This window comes from Bombyx mandarina, chromosome 04 (genome assembly GCF_030267445.1).
Source record: "Bombyx mandarina strain Sakado chromosome 04, ASM3026744v2".
Classification (NCBI taxonomy): Eukaryota; Metazoa; Arthropoda; class Insecta; order Lepidoptera; family Bombycidae; genus Bombyx; species Bombyx mandarina.
In genome coordinates, this window is record NC_143211.1 from 14,092,759 (window position 1) to 14,108,642 (window position 15,884).

General features: G+C 36.4%; 1 protein-coding gene across 1 annotated transcript; it reads right to left on the reverse strand.

The window, feature by feature from the left end:
* Positions 1-43: 43 nt before the first annotated feature.
* Positions 44-14,587, reverse strand: Got2 (glutamate oxaloacetate transaminase 2). Its single transcript, XM_028178432.2, has 9 exons — positions 14,213-14,587; positions 13,689-13,845; positions 12,766-12,909; positions 11,734-11,940; positions 9,191-9,286; positions 7,948-8,098; positions 6,126-6,300; positions 2,512-2,662; positions 44-413 (listed from the first exon to the last, which is right to left on the reverse strand). Exons 1-9 carry the CDS (start codon positions 14,302-14,304, stop codon positions 291-293), a joined length of 1,296 nt encoding a protein of 431 aa, XP_028034233.2. The 5' UTR covers positions 14,305-14,587; the 3' UTR covers positions 44-290.
* Between the last annotated feature and the right edge of the window lie 1,297 nt (positions 14,588-15,884).

Here is a 15,884-nt window from a genome sequence, read left to right on the forward strand (position 1 = left end):
GTTTTGTTATCGATTTAAAATAATAATAATAATAAAAAGACAATTGAAAATATTACGATTTATATTATATCTTTAGAACTAAAAACGATACAATAATTATTGTTACATAACAACGCTATCCGAATCACGATTTGTTCTTGCATAGCTGTAGAGTAAAAAAGGTTAACAAAAACCTTTAAAAGGTTTGGGTTCTTAATAAGTCATTGTTTCAATTAAATACTGTGTTCTTTACGGTACAACGATTAATATAAAACTATAGATTGATACGTCCGTCGGTGCGTGGATTTTGTTTACGAGGTGACCTTGTGGATGGCCTCGGCGATGTAGTTCACGTTTTGCGAGGAGATGCCGGCGACGGAAATGCGTCCGTCTTTCGTCAGGTACACGTGGAACTCTTTCGTCAGACGCTCGACCTGAAAATTGGTTTTCATTAATGTGCATTATTCGTCTACAATGAATCGTTTGATCACGAGTTTTTTAAATAGACATTTTTTGCATTTCCGACTAAAAAAATTTTTTATTTTTTATTTTATTGGTTAGATGGGTGGACGAGCTCACTGCCCACCTGGTGTTAAGTTATCTACAACGTAAAATGCCGCCACACACCTTGAGATATAAGTTCTAAGGTCTCAGTATAGTTACAACGGTTGCCACACCCTTCAAACCGAAACGCATTACTACTTCACGACAAAAATAAGCAGGGTGGTGTTACCTACCCGTGTAGACTAACAAGAGGTCCTGTATTTATGTGTTTATCCTGTATGTGTTTCATAATTTTATAATCAGATATTAATACTAAATTAGTCTCGTTTGCTCGTATTCAGTGATGGATTTACGACTAGGCCAGTGAGGTCCGGGTCGAGGGTGGCATGATTTGAGAGAGAAAAAAAAAAAAATGTCAAAAGTTTTAGAGACGAAATAAAGTAAAGACTCCTTTAAATTCTCCTTTGAAAATGAGTTCAGATTAATTTTTTATAATAAAATTTATAAATTATTTTAAATTTAAAATAAAAATATTGGATCAAAATTATTAATAATGAAAATAAAATTTATTCTAACATTAAGGGCGGCGCGATAAACAGGGTATAGCGACATCAAGCCTAAATCCCTCACTGCCCGTATTCGATTCATCCTTTCACCGGGGAGGCAACTCAAATGACAATTTATATTACGATTTTTTCCCTACCTATTCTGATAGCCTTGAGAGGCTATTTCAGCGTCGACGTGTAGGTGAGCTCACGGGGCTCAACCCGGAGTGTTGCTAACACTGACCCTAGCAAGAGCGGTGCTTCGCAGAATCTACCACTGGATCGGAAACGCGACTCACTGAGGAGATCCGGCGAGAAACTCAACGGGCTAAATTCTGATAAGTGTCCAGTGTCTAGCTAGGGGACCGACGACCAAGTGGTCCGTCCGTCACTACAACCTCGATACTGGAGGACAAACGTCGCATGGCCACGACTCGACAATGGAAATCGTAATTTATTTTAATTTATTACGAATGTCTATGCGATCGTTTCTTTGAATAATTTGTGTAAATTAAACTACTTTTCGCCTAATGATCGAAATGCGACGCTTGCAAAAAAACTGATTATTTTTGATAAAGAAAAATCGCTTTACAAACACAGAAGAAAACTATACCTACTTAACTCTTTTGTTTTTCTTACATAAATGTACATCATATAATAACTCTTCGCTAAAGTACATGTATTTGATTTTATATTTCAGGAATATGAAATTTACGTAAGAATATATACCATTGAAATGTTTTCCTCATAAAATACATAACAGCACAATCTCGGTTTTTAATATTGACGTGCACTGGTAACAAACACTCTATGGATATTTCATCAAGTGATTAGAAAATTATGTAATATTTTTTGGGTCACGAGTATCGAATGCAATCCTAAAGTTTTTGGAACCTAAAACACATACCTATCAAAGATTTTCTTAAAATGAGTCTAGATTTTTGTGTGTTGCTCGGAAAAATCGTAAAAAACAAACAAAAAAAATTGTGATTCGGTATCTGGGAATCACAGTACAATGTGAATATCGCACCCAGCTTGTGGCACAAGTTTGAAAGCTGTTACAGAGTCTTAAATGTCCTAAACTATTACTTTTTGTGCTTTTTTTTTTCTACTACAATTTTGTTTTTATTATCCTTGTAGACAGACGAGCATATGGCCCACCTGATCACGGTTAGGACGTGTCTAGTGAGATGACGGTTGTTGGATTATTGCTAGCGGCGGCTACGACGAAAGGTTTTCTTGTCGCATTTCTGTCTTGAACCTCTGCCTTCTGATGCTAATACTTATGGACTAACACCATAATATTGGTTCCAAACAAGTTTTTTTTTTGCCCCAGTAGGCAGACGATAATACGACCCACCTAATGGTGAGTGGTTACCGTAGCCCGTGGACGTGAGCAATGCCAATGGCAGAGCCAAGCCGCTGCCTACAATACCGCTAAAATACCGCTGCAATATAATAATATCTGTCAGCGAGAGTTGACCTGCTCGGGCTTGAGTCCGGTGAAACAGAACATGCCGATCTGGTCGGTGATGTGTTGCCAGGGGTGCGGGTTGCCGGCGCCCTCGATGCCGGCGCGGAGCTGGCTCCGCATCGTGATGATCCTGTCCGCCATCTGCTTCACGTCTCCAAGCCTGCAACACAGCGACGTCGCGTTAACGCCTCGTCAATCTCTCGCGGCCTGCTCAATAAACGCGATAACGGACTATTAGCGACTTTCCTTTTCATTTACAGTATAATACTAATATTATAAAGAGGAAAGATTTGTTTGTTTGTTTTGTATTGAATAGGCTCCGAAACCACTGAACCGATTTGAAAAATTCTTTCACTGTTTGGAAGCTACACTATTCCCGAGTGACATAGGCTATAATCTTTTTTGACAAATATTACTAAAAAATTCCAATAATATAACCCAAGGTGTATAAAATTACCTAAAATATTCTTTACATCGCGTGCCCTGCGAAAACTATTAATGATAGAATAAAATAATGTACTACGACTTTGAAGAACATATTATTATTGGAACGAAGTTCCTTACGGCAGGCTTGGAGGGGATAGGGATTTTGCTGCGCGACCGAACTGAAAAAAAAGTGATAGTAAAACCGTAAGAAAAAATCCGTGGAAAAAAGTGCGTGGAATAAAACCGTTAAATGAGACGTGCGCAGGCGCGATAGTCGCATACACAAGCGAGTAGTGTATAATACCTTTCTCTTTCTCCCTCTTTCTTTTCGTTCTCTCATCCATTCTCTTTCTATTTTAAGTAATTTATTATTTCCTAAAATACTGAATTTCCTAAATACTTTCTTGTACTTAAATAAAAACTAATCAGCAAAATTTAAGAGAAAAATCAAGAAAACCTACATAAAATTGAGCACGATTTTTTTTGCAATTTGTGTCGATTCTACATTAGCCGAAGGAACTTCGTTCCTACCTGGTGTCCCACGACACCACATTTTAATTTTTTACAAAAAGTGTCGCGACAGCATATGTCTAACTATTATAGTTATACCACAATAAGTGTTCTTTTATTGAAAAAAATAAAACGTCAAATATCGTTGAAATTTTCCTTAAAGACCCGAGCGGAGCCGGAGCGGGCCGCTAGTTTACAGTATAAACTTCTGGGACTCGAAACACTGTATTCTTACAATTATTATTTTATAGTTTTTATTGAAAACGAGCGTCCTTTGACGTTTGCAAAATTTACCATTTCCAAAGAAATTTAACGTTAGGATAGTCTTAAAACTAAGCCAGAACTCCGAAACTGTTATTGTACCTCATCTAAATTATAAAGGCAAGTATATTTTAACCGTCCTCGTCGAAATCGACGATTATAACGAAGAGTTTGACGTGCGACCTTGTCATTAGACACCACAACCTTCTGAGTCTTTCGCCGGATCTTCTCAGTAGCTCGCGACCACGATCCAGTGGTAGATTCAGCGAATCACTGCTCTTGCTAGGGCTAGTATTAGCAATTCTCTTAGAATGAGCCCGTGAGCTCATCTACTCGTCCGTGAGTAGTTGGAATAACCCCTTAGGTTAACAAAAAGATTCTTCTTCTTCGTCGCTTTCTTCATTGCTGAAGGTCGTGTCCCTGAAACTCGACCGTTGCCTGTCTCGTGAGCTGTTTCCATCTCGTCCGGTCCTCAGCTGCTCGAATGGCGGTTGCGACTGGCAACCCAGTTAGAGCGGTTACTTGATCACACCAACGGCTAGGTAATCGGCCGCGGGGTCTCTTTCCTTCTACTTTGCCCGTCACAATCACTTTGTCCAAGTTATCTGACTGTCGGCGGGCAATATGACCGAAGTAGCTGAGGATCCTCTGGTAACAGATTGTTGAGAGCCTGACTCGGATGCGAAGCTGATCCAGGATAGATTTATTTGTCCTCTTGGCCGTCCACGGAATTCGGAGCATTCGTCTCCAGCACCACAAAAAGATTAAGTAGAAAAAAAATGGCCAGAAAATTACATTCGATTATGGGATACCGCGTGTAAATTATTATTTTTTCTCCACCTTATCCCACTAGGTGGGGTCGGCACAGCTAATTATTCTCTTCTATCAGCCGTCATTTCAACACTCACTCCTCCATTCTCTTCTATCAGCCGTCATCTCAGCACTCACTCCTCTCTCTCTCTCTCTCTCATATCATCATTCACACACTCCATCTATGTCGTCTTCGGTCGACATCTTCTCCCTCCATCTTGCACTACCATTTCTTAGTCACATGCATATTCTCTCTACGCATCACATGTCCATGCCACGCTAACCGCTCTTTAATTTGTTGATTACCGGGTCTACTTTCACACTTCCTCTGACATACTCGTGTACTTGTATACTCGCGCGTGTTAATTACCAAAAATAAATAACTGTGCGCTTAGTGCGAGTTTTTTAACGTTCTCGATAGCGTAAAAGTTAAATCAAATTTGTATGGATTTGGAACGTTTTCCGCTAGGGGCGTTGTTCCAACTGAATACAAATTCGAGTTACTTTTACGCTATCGAGGACGTTAAAAAACTCACACTAAGCACACTGAATATAATTTTTGCAAACGAACCCGTTCATTTACCGTTTTTTACTGGTCGTAGGACCTCTTGTGAGTCCGCGCGGATAGGTACCACCACCCTAGGAGTGGGTGATATAAATCGTATCTAGATTCATTATCTATATATCGCAGCAATATCGTTGAATCCGATATCGCCCCGCACGAAATCTATATATCGATATCAGCCGATACACGATATTGCTCGATGTGATGCGCATCGGCATATCGTACCGATTCGTGAATATCAGCAATATTCGTTTGGTTCGTATCGAATCGGCCAGAGTGAGTGAGCGCACGATAGGGATATCATGTGATGAATGAAACAGAAACAGGCATTATCCATACAATTGTAAACCTTATATTTAAGTCCATATGTCTGTAGATTATTCTTAGCGTCGTATCAGCAGGATACAATTTAGGAAAGAAGTTTCAACTTTCGACCCTAACTTGAATGCAGTATAGCCTATTTGCATCGTTGAATTTAATTTCACGCGCTTTGACCTTGAACTAGAATTTTTGGACAAGTGTTTATAAATACTTAAAAGTTTTTTGTGTTTGATTTTTAAAGTACACATTTTTCTATTTTTAGTTGAATCCAAATAATTGAGTTTATTTCTTGTGTTTGTATTAAACTTTTGAAATTTACACTCTTTTGGTATATTTTGTAATTTTAAATTAAGACACAAAATACTAAAAACTGAAAATAATGTAGCTAGTCCTAGGCCTGACAAAAGCCTGAAGGAAAGTTTTTTTGATAAATTTCATTTTCATGTTCTTTTTATTACTTTAAAATCATATTATAAATTGATATCAAAAAACCAACCGTATAGCGTTGACTTAAATCTATATCTACTACGATATTATATCAGCGTATCGTTTCAAATCTCAAATATCATGAATCGAGAAAATCTACTAGCATCCATCAATATATAGATTCAGAAAATATATAGATTCAATATCCGATATTGATACTCGATATATAGATACGATTCGATACGCGGCCAAACCGATATTACCCACTCCTACACCACCCTGCCTATTTCATTATTATATTTACCATTGCTTCTTGAGTTCGGCGTTAGTGAGGATCTCCTGCACGAGGCGGGCGCCGTACAGCGGCGGGTTGGAGTACATGACGCGGACCATGATCTTGACCTGGGACATCACCTTGGCGGCCGTCGCCTCGTCGCCGCACAGGAAGGTCAGGGCGCCCGCGCGCTCTCCGTACAGTCCTGCAACATCAATCTTGAACCACTCAGTAAAGATACAACATAACATTAACGTCATTACTCCTTACCAATTGGTATTTAGATATGAAATACAGGGTGTTCGCGAATGTTGAACATCAATCCACTTAGTAAAGATACAATACAACACAACATTAGCGTCCATACTCTGTGTTCTTATCAAGTTTATTTGTTGCCAATTGGTATTTAAATATGAAATACAGGATGTTCGCGAATGTTGAAGGTCAATAAAAAACTCAGAAACAATATAGAGATATCAAATAGCCTTCCACCTTTTGGATCTTTATTTTTATCGAAAGTAGAAAGTTCAACATTTTTTATAAAATATATTCCCGGTCTGCCACTTCTAGTGTAATTTAATTAGAATTCGATTAATATTCATAACAAGCAAAGGCAAAACGGTTCAGTGTTATCTTCTCTCCTGTTTGTGATCCGATTTTCTGTAATGTTTACTAACTTTAATGCTATCAATAAAATTATTTTGTAATAGTAAATAGTTTTTTAAAATGTAAATAAATAACGAAACAAAAGAGTAAATCTAATACATTATATTATCGAGGAGTGAAAAGCTATTTGCTTTAAGCGGCATTTCGCTTAATACGCGACCTTTAACTCTGCAATTAACGATGCGTTTTACTTGGAATTCGCACCAACAGTCCGATGTTTTAAAATTAACTTCAATTTATTATACTCATCATTCGATTAGTTCAAGAAGATTTTTTTTCATTATATTTTTCCAAATTTTCTATTATACTGTGGCGGTAGCTATCACAGAACACAAGATAGTTGACAGATGCCTGAATCACGCTTACGACATTTTCAAGATAGGCTCGTATTTAAACAAGTTCCAAACAACATTCGGACCGTCGGTCTACCGAACAATATCACCCGCTCAGTGGAAGATCTTTCCTATCGTCGTTATAAAATTTAATATCTTCAATAATTTAAGTTTATCTCCTGTAAAATTTCAAAAAATTTTTGCTAAAACCAAATACCTTTTCTCCTCTCGATATTAAATTACTAAACTAACCATAATTATATAATAAGTAATCAACTTCCTCGTGGTCATTTAAATTCTCATATAAAAAAGGTGTATTATTATGAGTTAAATAAACTATAAATGTGTGATGATAATATGTTATCTGTTTATCAGTAGGCATCGTAGCGCAAGTTGCTTGACGATTCACAATAACATAACGAAAAATGAGCCATTGACGTTAGCACGTAATGATAAGACAGGTCAAGACAAACATGTGTTTGCGTAAATATCTTTGTTTGTTTTTTTTGACACATCAAATGTAGGAAAATATTGTGTAATTTAGAAAAATTATAATTTTATACCTTTAAACGAGCAATTCTTGTATATTAATATATATATAATCTGAATCTCGGAAACGGCTTCAACGATTTTCATAAAATTTAGTATACAGGGGATTTCGGGGGCGATAAATCGATCTAGCTACGATTTATTTTCAGGAAATGTTGTTTTCTTCGTGTTTTCAATAATCAACTCTTCCCGACATCTATTGGCGCAACTAACCGCTTTAAAGACACAAAAGATGGCGTTATCAAAAAAAATTCGAGCAAAGCTCGGTCATCATCTAGTATTATTTAATTGAATAGTATACGCACCCATGTTCTTAGCGAAACTCTGCGCCAACATGACTTGGTGTCCTTCCTTGACGAAGAGACGGACTGCGAAAGCGTCATTGTCGACGTCACCGGTGGCGAAACCTTGATACGCCATGTCGAAGAACGGGAACAATTTCCTTTCTTTGATCACCTTTCGATTCAAAATGTTAACTCAATTAATTATCAGACACAACTTACATTAGTTTATGTATATATTTAAACGCATATCAGCCTTAGTCTTAGAAACCGTATCCAATTTCTTTTATTAATCTTAAATGCCGCACCACAATCGCAAATGGTCAATAGCGACCGGACATTAATTAGAAAATACATTACTTAAGTAATGCAAATGCAATAATTATATAGAAACGATTATTGAATAACTATATTTATGAAATGTTATAATAACATTTTATTTTTTAACAACAATTACATCATTTAGTGTTATGATGGCTAATCGTTGTTCGGGTCTACGTTTATTTTGACCCCAAATGACGTCATAAGCAATGAAGTTACGTTCAGTCGAAAGCGGTCGACATCGTCGTAGGTACCAATACTCGCTAGGATGTCTCCCCTGAGTCCACTCCACTGTGGACACGAACTGAACCCGTATCGAAAGAATACGACAAATAAAGAGTTGAATGATAGCCTTTACATCAAAACAATCGAAAATCCAACCTCATAATTGAGAAAGTACCGATCAATAAGACAACCAAACATAAACTTCACTATCTAAAACGTAAATAGGTACAAATTTTAACCGCACGTATACAAAGGCAATAGGAACCTTTAATCCAGAAAACTACATAGGTAATTAGATTTGTATCATGCTAGATGGAACTATTGTGAAATACTTTTTATTAATACTTTTTTAAGGGTTAGCACAAATTTCAATCTGTGAACGGTTTCAAAGAGTCTATTGTCCGCGGATAACGGAGCAAAATTTTATTAAAGTAAATGGGCAGCTCACGGCCCGCCTGGTTTTAAGTGGTTACCGGAACTGAAAGTCATCACGTCATCTGACACGATTACCTTATCATTCAAATGACGACTGCTTCGATGGATAATGGAACACATGACACCTTCGTGGCAGATATAAATAGAATATATCTAAGAAAATATCATCATCACCTACCGTAACAATAACAAGTCCGATAACATACCGGATCATACCATATTTAACAAGTTTTTTCTTTGTTTGGATAAAACGATTTAAAAATCAGGCTGGATCTAAAAAAAATACCTTGGAAAGTTGTTCCCAGTCGCTGGGCTTGGGGTCAACACCGGTGGGGTTGTGTGCGCACGCGTGCAACAGAATAATGGAACCTTCGGGAATTTTCTGCAAAAGAATAAAATTCTTATTATAGTTTGTTTAGCATAAAATTTTGTAGAAAAACGAACTTTTTATATAAAGAATAATCGACAGAAAATACACATTGTGTCTATATACTCCGGTTTAATTCACGTTATAGTAGAGTTTTGAAAAGGAAAGAAAAGGTCCTTTTATTCGACTATTATCAAAGCCGGCAATCTGACTTTTGGACAATTATTGGTAAATCAGAAAAACGAATTATTGACTTTGTATTCCATTGGCAGTCACAAAACTCTTCGGAACGACATCTTAGATAAATAACAGGTTAACTATTAACCTTTATTTAATGCAGGTTTTGAACCGTATTCTTTGAAGGAGACGATTATATTCAAATCAATCTGTATTGACATATCAATAACATTTTTTTGTCCAAATGCACAGATTGCCACCTTAGATAATAGACGACTCCTTTAAAGTTTTCCGCAACTCTTATGATATGGAGCCTCTGTCGCGTGAGGTACATGTTAAAATAACGATCCAGTGCAGTGTGTTTTTTTTATTCAATAAAATTTATACGACTTCCAACTTCTGAAATTTGTCAAAAGGATCATTCTATTCATATTATTTAATGTAACATTTAAGATAGTAGTGGTATATTATAATTTGGAATAATCTAGATCTACGCACATCTGAGTATCATTCACCTTAACGGCCGTCTGGTGTAGTGGTAAGTGACATGGTCACTACATAAGGGGGTCGCGGGTTCGAATCCCGCCAAGGGAAGATATTTGTATGATAAATATAAATGTCTTTTCCAGGGTTATGGATGTATATTAAATATATGTATGTGTATAATAAAAATCTTATATTTATTTCCGTTATCTGGTACTTGTAACAAGTTCTTTACGAACTTATCACGGGACCAGTTAACGTGGCGTGATTGTTAGTAAATATTTATTATTTATTTATTTATTTATATACCTAAATGTTGTCAATTTACAAATGTTATAATTAGAAAATATCATGATGACATTTTTTGTTCGTCAAAAGCTACACAACATAATATTTAGCTATTTAAAATCTATATGTATTCTTATACATTCTTATATATTCTAATATTTCTTCCTTAATGTGATAAATGTGTATTGTTTAACTGACTGCCACGTAATGTGATTATTAGACGATATCAACTTTTATATATAAGATTTTTTTCTACAAGAAGGGAGCTTACGGCCATCGTAACGTTTAGTACTTATAGGAAATTCGAGACAAGACTTCGAAGTTGAAATTGCATTTAAAAGCTTCACGTGACAGCTTCGTGAAAGAATACCAACAAACTGACAAACTCACAATACGTCCCACAAATATTATTATATTAAAAAAAAAATACTATGCAATATACGAGTTTATTATTTAATCGTCAAAGTCGTTAGTAAATATGCGTTATACATATATATATATTACTATTGGAAAATTAGCACCTGTCAGCGGAAGTTGAACTCCCGGTATTTTCGCATCAATCGACCCGACGAGTACACCGGGCGACTTATCTTTTAGGCCACAACGACTTCACATCGTACACGAGCTTAAAGCGTGGTACGTACGTAATCATATAGAAACGATACAGCGTAGGTACGATTAATGTACGTAGGGGTTATGATGATAATAGATAGATTCGAAGTCGTCGTGGCCTAAAGGATAAGACGTCGGGTGCCTTCGTTTTGAGCGATGCAACGGTGTTCGAATCTCAGGCGGGTACCAATTTTTCGAATGAAATACGTACTCAACAAATGTTCACGATTGACTTCCACGTTGAAGGATTAACATCGTGTAATAAAAATCAAACCCGCAAAATTATAATTTGCGTAATTACTCGTGGTAGGACCTCTTGTGAGTGATTTCTGCCGTGAAGCAGTAATGCGTTTCAGTTTGAAGGGTAGGGCAGCCGTTGTAACTATACTGAGATCTTAGAACTTGTATCTTAAGGTGGGTGGCACATTTACGTTGTAGATGTCTATGGACTCCAGTACCACTTAACACCAAGTGGTCTGTAAGCTCATCCACCCATATAAGCAATAATAAAAAAAAGATAATTGTTTATCATTTATAGCTTAAATTATTGTTTATTGACGTAACAAACGAGTTCGTAAACCGTTTTATTACGATATTAATATGTTTTTAGTTGTTCGTAATTGTGTGTACTTAATAAGATAAAACGAGTCAGACGCCTAGTACTTTTTTAGCGGACAACGGGTAAATCGCAATCACTACAATAAAAAATGAATGAATAATCTTTATCATTTAACAGGTCTTTATCATTTAACACATTTTAGGTGACTTAAGGTGATAATGATTAATGTACCCAGAAAAATCTAAGTTTCCTAAAGTCCCTAAATAAAAAGTCCAATAACAAATTTAATTTTAGATGATAACACAAGAATCATTATGCTTTACGAAATGATAAACAAACTCACTGATATATCCTCGAGTGCTCCCTGCAAGTCGAAACCATTGGTCTTGGGGTCGAAGTAACGGTATTTCTTGTGCGGCAAGTTGAGGGTGTTGCAGATTTGCGGGTGGTTTCCCCAAGTAGGCGTCGGGAGCCAGATCTCCTTTGCCTTAGCGTAGTGTTTCGTTATGAACTCGAGTCCAAGGCGGAGAGCGCCAGTGCCGGACAGTGTCTAACAAAAGACGAGCAAACATTTTTTATTTAACCAAATTTTTATTTTAGCACACATTATTCAAGGCCTACTGTCAACTGTACTGGGTTAAGTATACGCAACTGGCTTGCAGTGCCTTACGCGTCCAATATAACTTGTCTTCTTATTTTTAAGAATATCATTTAGTTGGGTAGGTATGACAATAAATCCGGGCATAGTGTTTCTCTAGACTCATCAATTGTTATCACCAAGTCCATTATTAACATCTTCGGAAGATAAGTACATTTTATGACCCTCCTTATTTGAAGATGCTTAAAAATAACATTGTGCACCAGTTGTCCTAATTTAAGTCTACTTGAAATAAACTATGATGAGTTCACTTACATCACATCACATAGTCCATCTTAGGTCATAAGAATCAAGTCTCAAGCCCCAAATATTATTATGATTAATATTTCCTGAAGTTGTTCTATATGGTAACAGTAATTTATCACTATTAGTTTGAATGAAAAATGTCACATCACACTGCTGATATATCTATATCTATCATAATGATAAATTGCATCTTTGGAATAATGCATTAAACTACAAACAATATCAATCTCCTCATAGATAATTTAATGTTATGTAATGCTGATAAAAAATTTGAGTATGATGATTAAGCTATGAGGATCTTATCTCTAGGAAATGTTATCCAATAACTACTTTACTAGTTTGCACAATTCCCTTCAAATCGACATCCCTAAATTGTGTATAATTTACTAATAGTATGTCAATTTATATAGAAACTTCTTTACACTACTATGAGCCTTGTTTTTAAGTAAAAAAAAACAGATTTCAACAAACCTGTACAGTACAGTTGCTCTTATTTTTGATGACAGGACTGTCTTCTCCAAAAGCAAGTTTAGCTACAGCATCAGTATAAGTGGCCTCACCACTAATGGGAGCATACTCATGGTTGAGTCCTCTACTATGAAGAATTTCTTCTGCCTGTGATTAACGTAAAATTGGTTACATCCTTATTAAGAATGCTCTGATGTTTGTATATATGTCAGGTATAAGTTCATCTAATATAGTGTGTATTTTAAAATGATACAATTGTCAACAATTACTAAATTTGGTAATGTTGCGTAATTAAAGCTACAGTAAAAATTATTGAAAATATTATAATCGATTTGCAGACAATGTAATTTAGATTTTGACCTCAGACCTCTGAGTTGGTGATAACATTAATATGGCAATGTCTGTGAACTTTAGTAACCATCCTAAGCAGCAGTGACTTTGTTGTGACTTGCACAGTGCACAGATACTCATTGAAATTATGGCACCAAGAGAAACAGGTTCTTTTGAATATTAGACATACCCACTCCAAAGAATTCTCTAGTTCAGAAATGTTTATATTATGTTTCTTGACTATAACTTTACTCGTATATTATGCTATAATCTGTACTTCAATCAGTCTTAGTAATGGAGCAGCATCCATTAATAAAGGCTTTGGTGCTGCATCCATCTAAAAAGTTTGCGATGCAGTCAGTCTCTTGGGAATTATGATAGTAACCTAGACAAATGTGTCTTGAAGGTCTTCAGGCTAATTTAGTAACTGATTCATAATATCTATACTCAAATAAGTTCAAAATTTAATAGAATAGTTCATTGGTGACATAAGTAGCTACTAAAAGGGTTTTTTAATATTTAAAATTTGGAAAATCAAAAGCTTCATAAACAGGGCTTTCATTTGAATGGCTTCAAATAGTATAGTATCAATTTACCTTTCTGACAGAAGGCAAAACAAATGGTTTTCCCTCATCGTCTCTATATGCTCCAACACCAAGATTTACTTTTTTAGGATGTGTGTCCTTCTTGTATGCTTCTGTAATGCCTAAGATTACATCTGGCGGACCCATCTGAACATTGTTCCACCAGGTGCTGTAGGGAAATTTGTATTTTTCAGTAATTTAAAAACACAAAAACTAGTTTTATATAATGAATATTCATCAATTAAAATCTGAAATGTCCCACTACAGGGACCTGGCCTCTCTGTCTTCTCTGGCCTTTCTTAATATTCCGACAAGCATGTGAGTTTTTATGTGTGGCAAAATTATATGCAAATCTGTTTTTGAGGTTTTTATGCACCAAAAAATTATTATAATGGTTACTAAATTTAACGAAGTGCGAGAGCGTATAACTTTTTGTATTACTTTCATTGTTTTTGACGATAGCGACTGCTATTTTTAGGAACACAACAAAATTATTACGTAAAATTAACAAAAAGTCAAAGTTGCCGGTTCATTACCTGCTGGCTCTAAGGCCTGTACAACCAACGATCGTGTCTACATTATTAGGCTTGAGCACCTGGGTAGTTAATTTCTTTAACACTTGAGCCATTTTCACAAAACTGTCCAACACTGGCAAGATTATAACTAACTATGTGGTACTACTAAAAGACGAGGAATGTCCGAGCAGTAGGTTCTTATCTATCTATCTATCTATTGTATACGATTTTGACAACATGACATTTGGGATACCAAAGAATAATTTTTTTACCCGGTATTTCAACAGTTTTTCGATATGTAGTCAGATCAATTCCGGATCATAACAATATTGAGCTCGTGTGCCCATCTAACATTAGAGTTACGTAATAAACGATTCATCATAATTCCGGGAGCTCGCGGGGCTAAGCGTTTTTTTTGTCCGACTAATGCTAGTAACGGGTTAAGTAATGGTTAAACTGACTTTACAGAACGTGTATGCGAGCCTACTGGCTCAGCCAGGGAGACTTTGCTAACCTCTGCCGTGGTAAGAGCAGTGCTTTGCTTAATCTACGACCAGATCGGAATCGCGACCCACTGAGAAGATCCGGCGAGAAATTCAAAGAGCTCTGTCTGTTGGTTAAGCTGCACGTGCAAAAGCTTTCATCATATTCGACGGGCTCGACGAGGACAGCACGCAGTACTTGGAACACCTAAACACCTAAAAGCACCGAGAGTGGATCGGGAGGATCCGGAATGACGTGCTTAGAGCGACTGCGATTGTATTTCGTTCGGTCATTGATATAAAATTAAAGCAGTAACGGGGAAAAGAGTGGACCCTTGTGGGACTCCGACTGAGATTTTACGGGGGAGAGAGTGGGTTCCCTATAATCGGTACTAGGACGAACAGTTCGACAAGAAGTCTGCTATGATAACCACTAGGCTGTCTGGTACGCCCATGTTGTACCTCCTCCGTGCGTCGTATTCCTCAGTTCTGAGGGTCGTGACCTTTACTAAGCACTTTTGTTAGGACTATGTTCCTCCATTCACTTTGTACAGTTTGTAGATTAAACCATTGTGGCAGATATATCATAGAAACATATCGAAACGACTAGTACTACCGGGAATGTTCTCAATAATTGTAGACTTGTCTTGGCTATTAGCGTTCCAGAGATGGCATGAAGGTAGTTAGTAATCGGTTCTACTCGAAGCGAAACAGCAAACGTTACACCTGAAGCAAAGCGGGAAGAGTGAATTACGAATTGCGAAATGTGCCTTAAAGGCACATTACATTTGGCCGAATTTAGTCATCTGAATTCAGAAGCAAATTTAGAATCTTCTGATTACACTGTTCTAAATTCAGTTACTGAATCAATTGTCAGTTTAAACACGACGAAGTAAGACGTGTCGTGTGCGTAAAACTTTTTGTTTCAATTTCTCAAAATAAAAAAAATAAAAACAAGAATATCGGTGAATAAATATTTATTGCCGTGCAGAATGTTAGCAAATATGAACATTATGAGTGATTTAGAACCAGCAGACTTCAGAAATTATCTATAAATGGATTCGATCTCGTTTGACCTAATATTAAACCTCGTGACAACGTTTATTCAAAAGCAGAATACTATCATAAGATAGTCTATTATATATCTATTATATAACTATTACATATCTAATTCTACGATAGTGTAAGTCCAAAAGAAAGATTGGTTGTAA

Excerpts from the sequence above, each read along its gene's own strand:
- Got2 (XM_028178432.2), bottom strand. The coding sequence starts at position 14,304 with ATGGCTCAAGTGTTAAAGAAATTAACTACCCAGGTGCTCAAGCCTAAT. Across the intron at positions 11,941-12,765 it reads AGAGCAACTGTACTGTACAG|ACACTGTCCGGCACTGGCGC; the intron begins GTTTGTTGAAAT and ends GTCTTTTGTTAG. Across the intron at positions 8,099-9,190 it reads ACTGGGAACAACTTTCCAAG|GTGATCAAAGAAAGGAAATT; the intron begins GTATTTTTTTTA and ends TTGAATCGAAAG.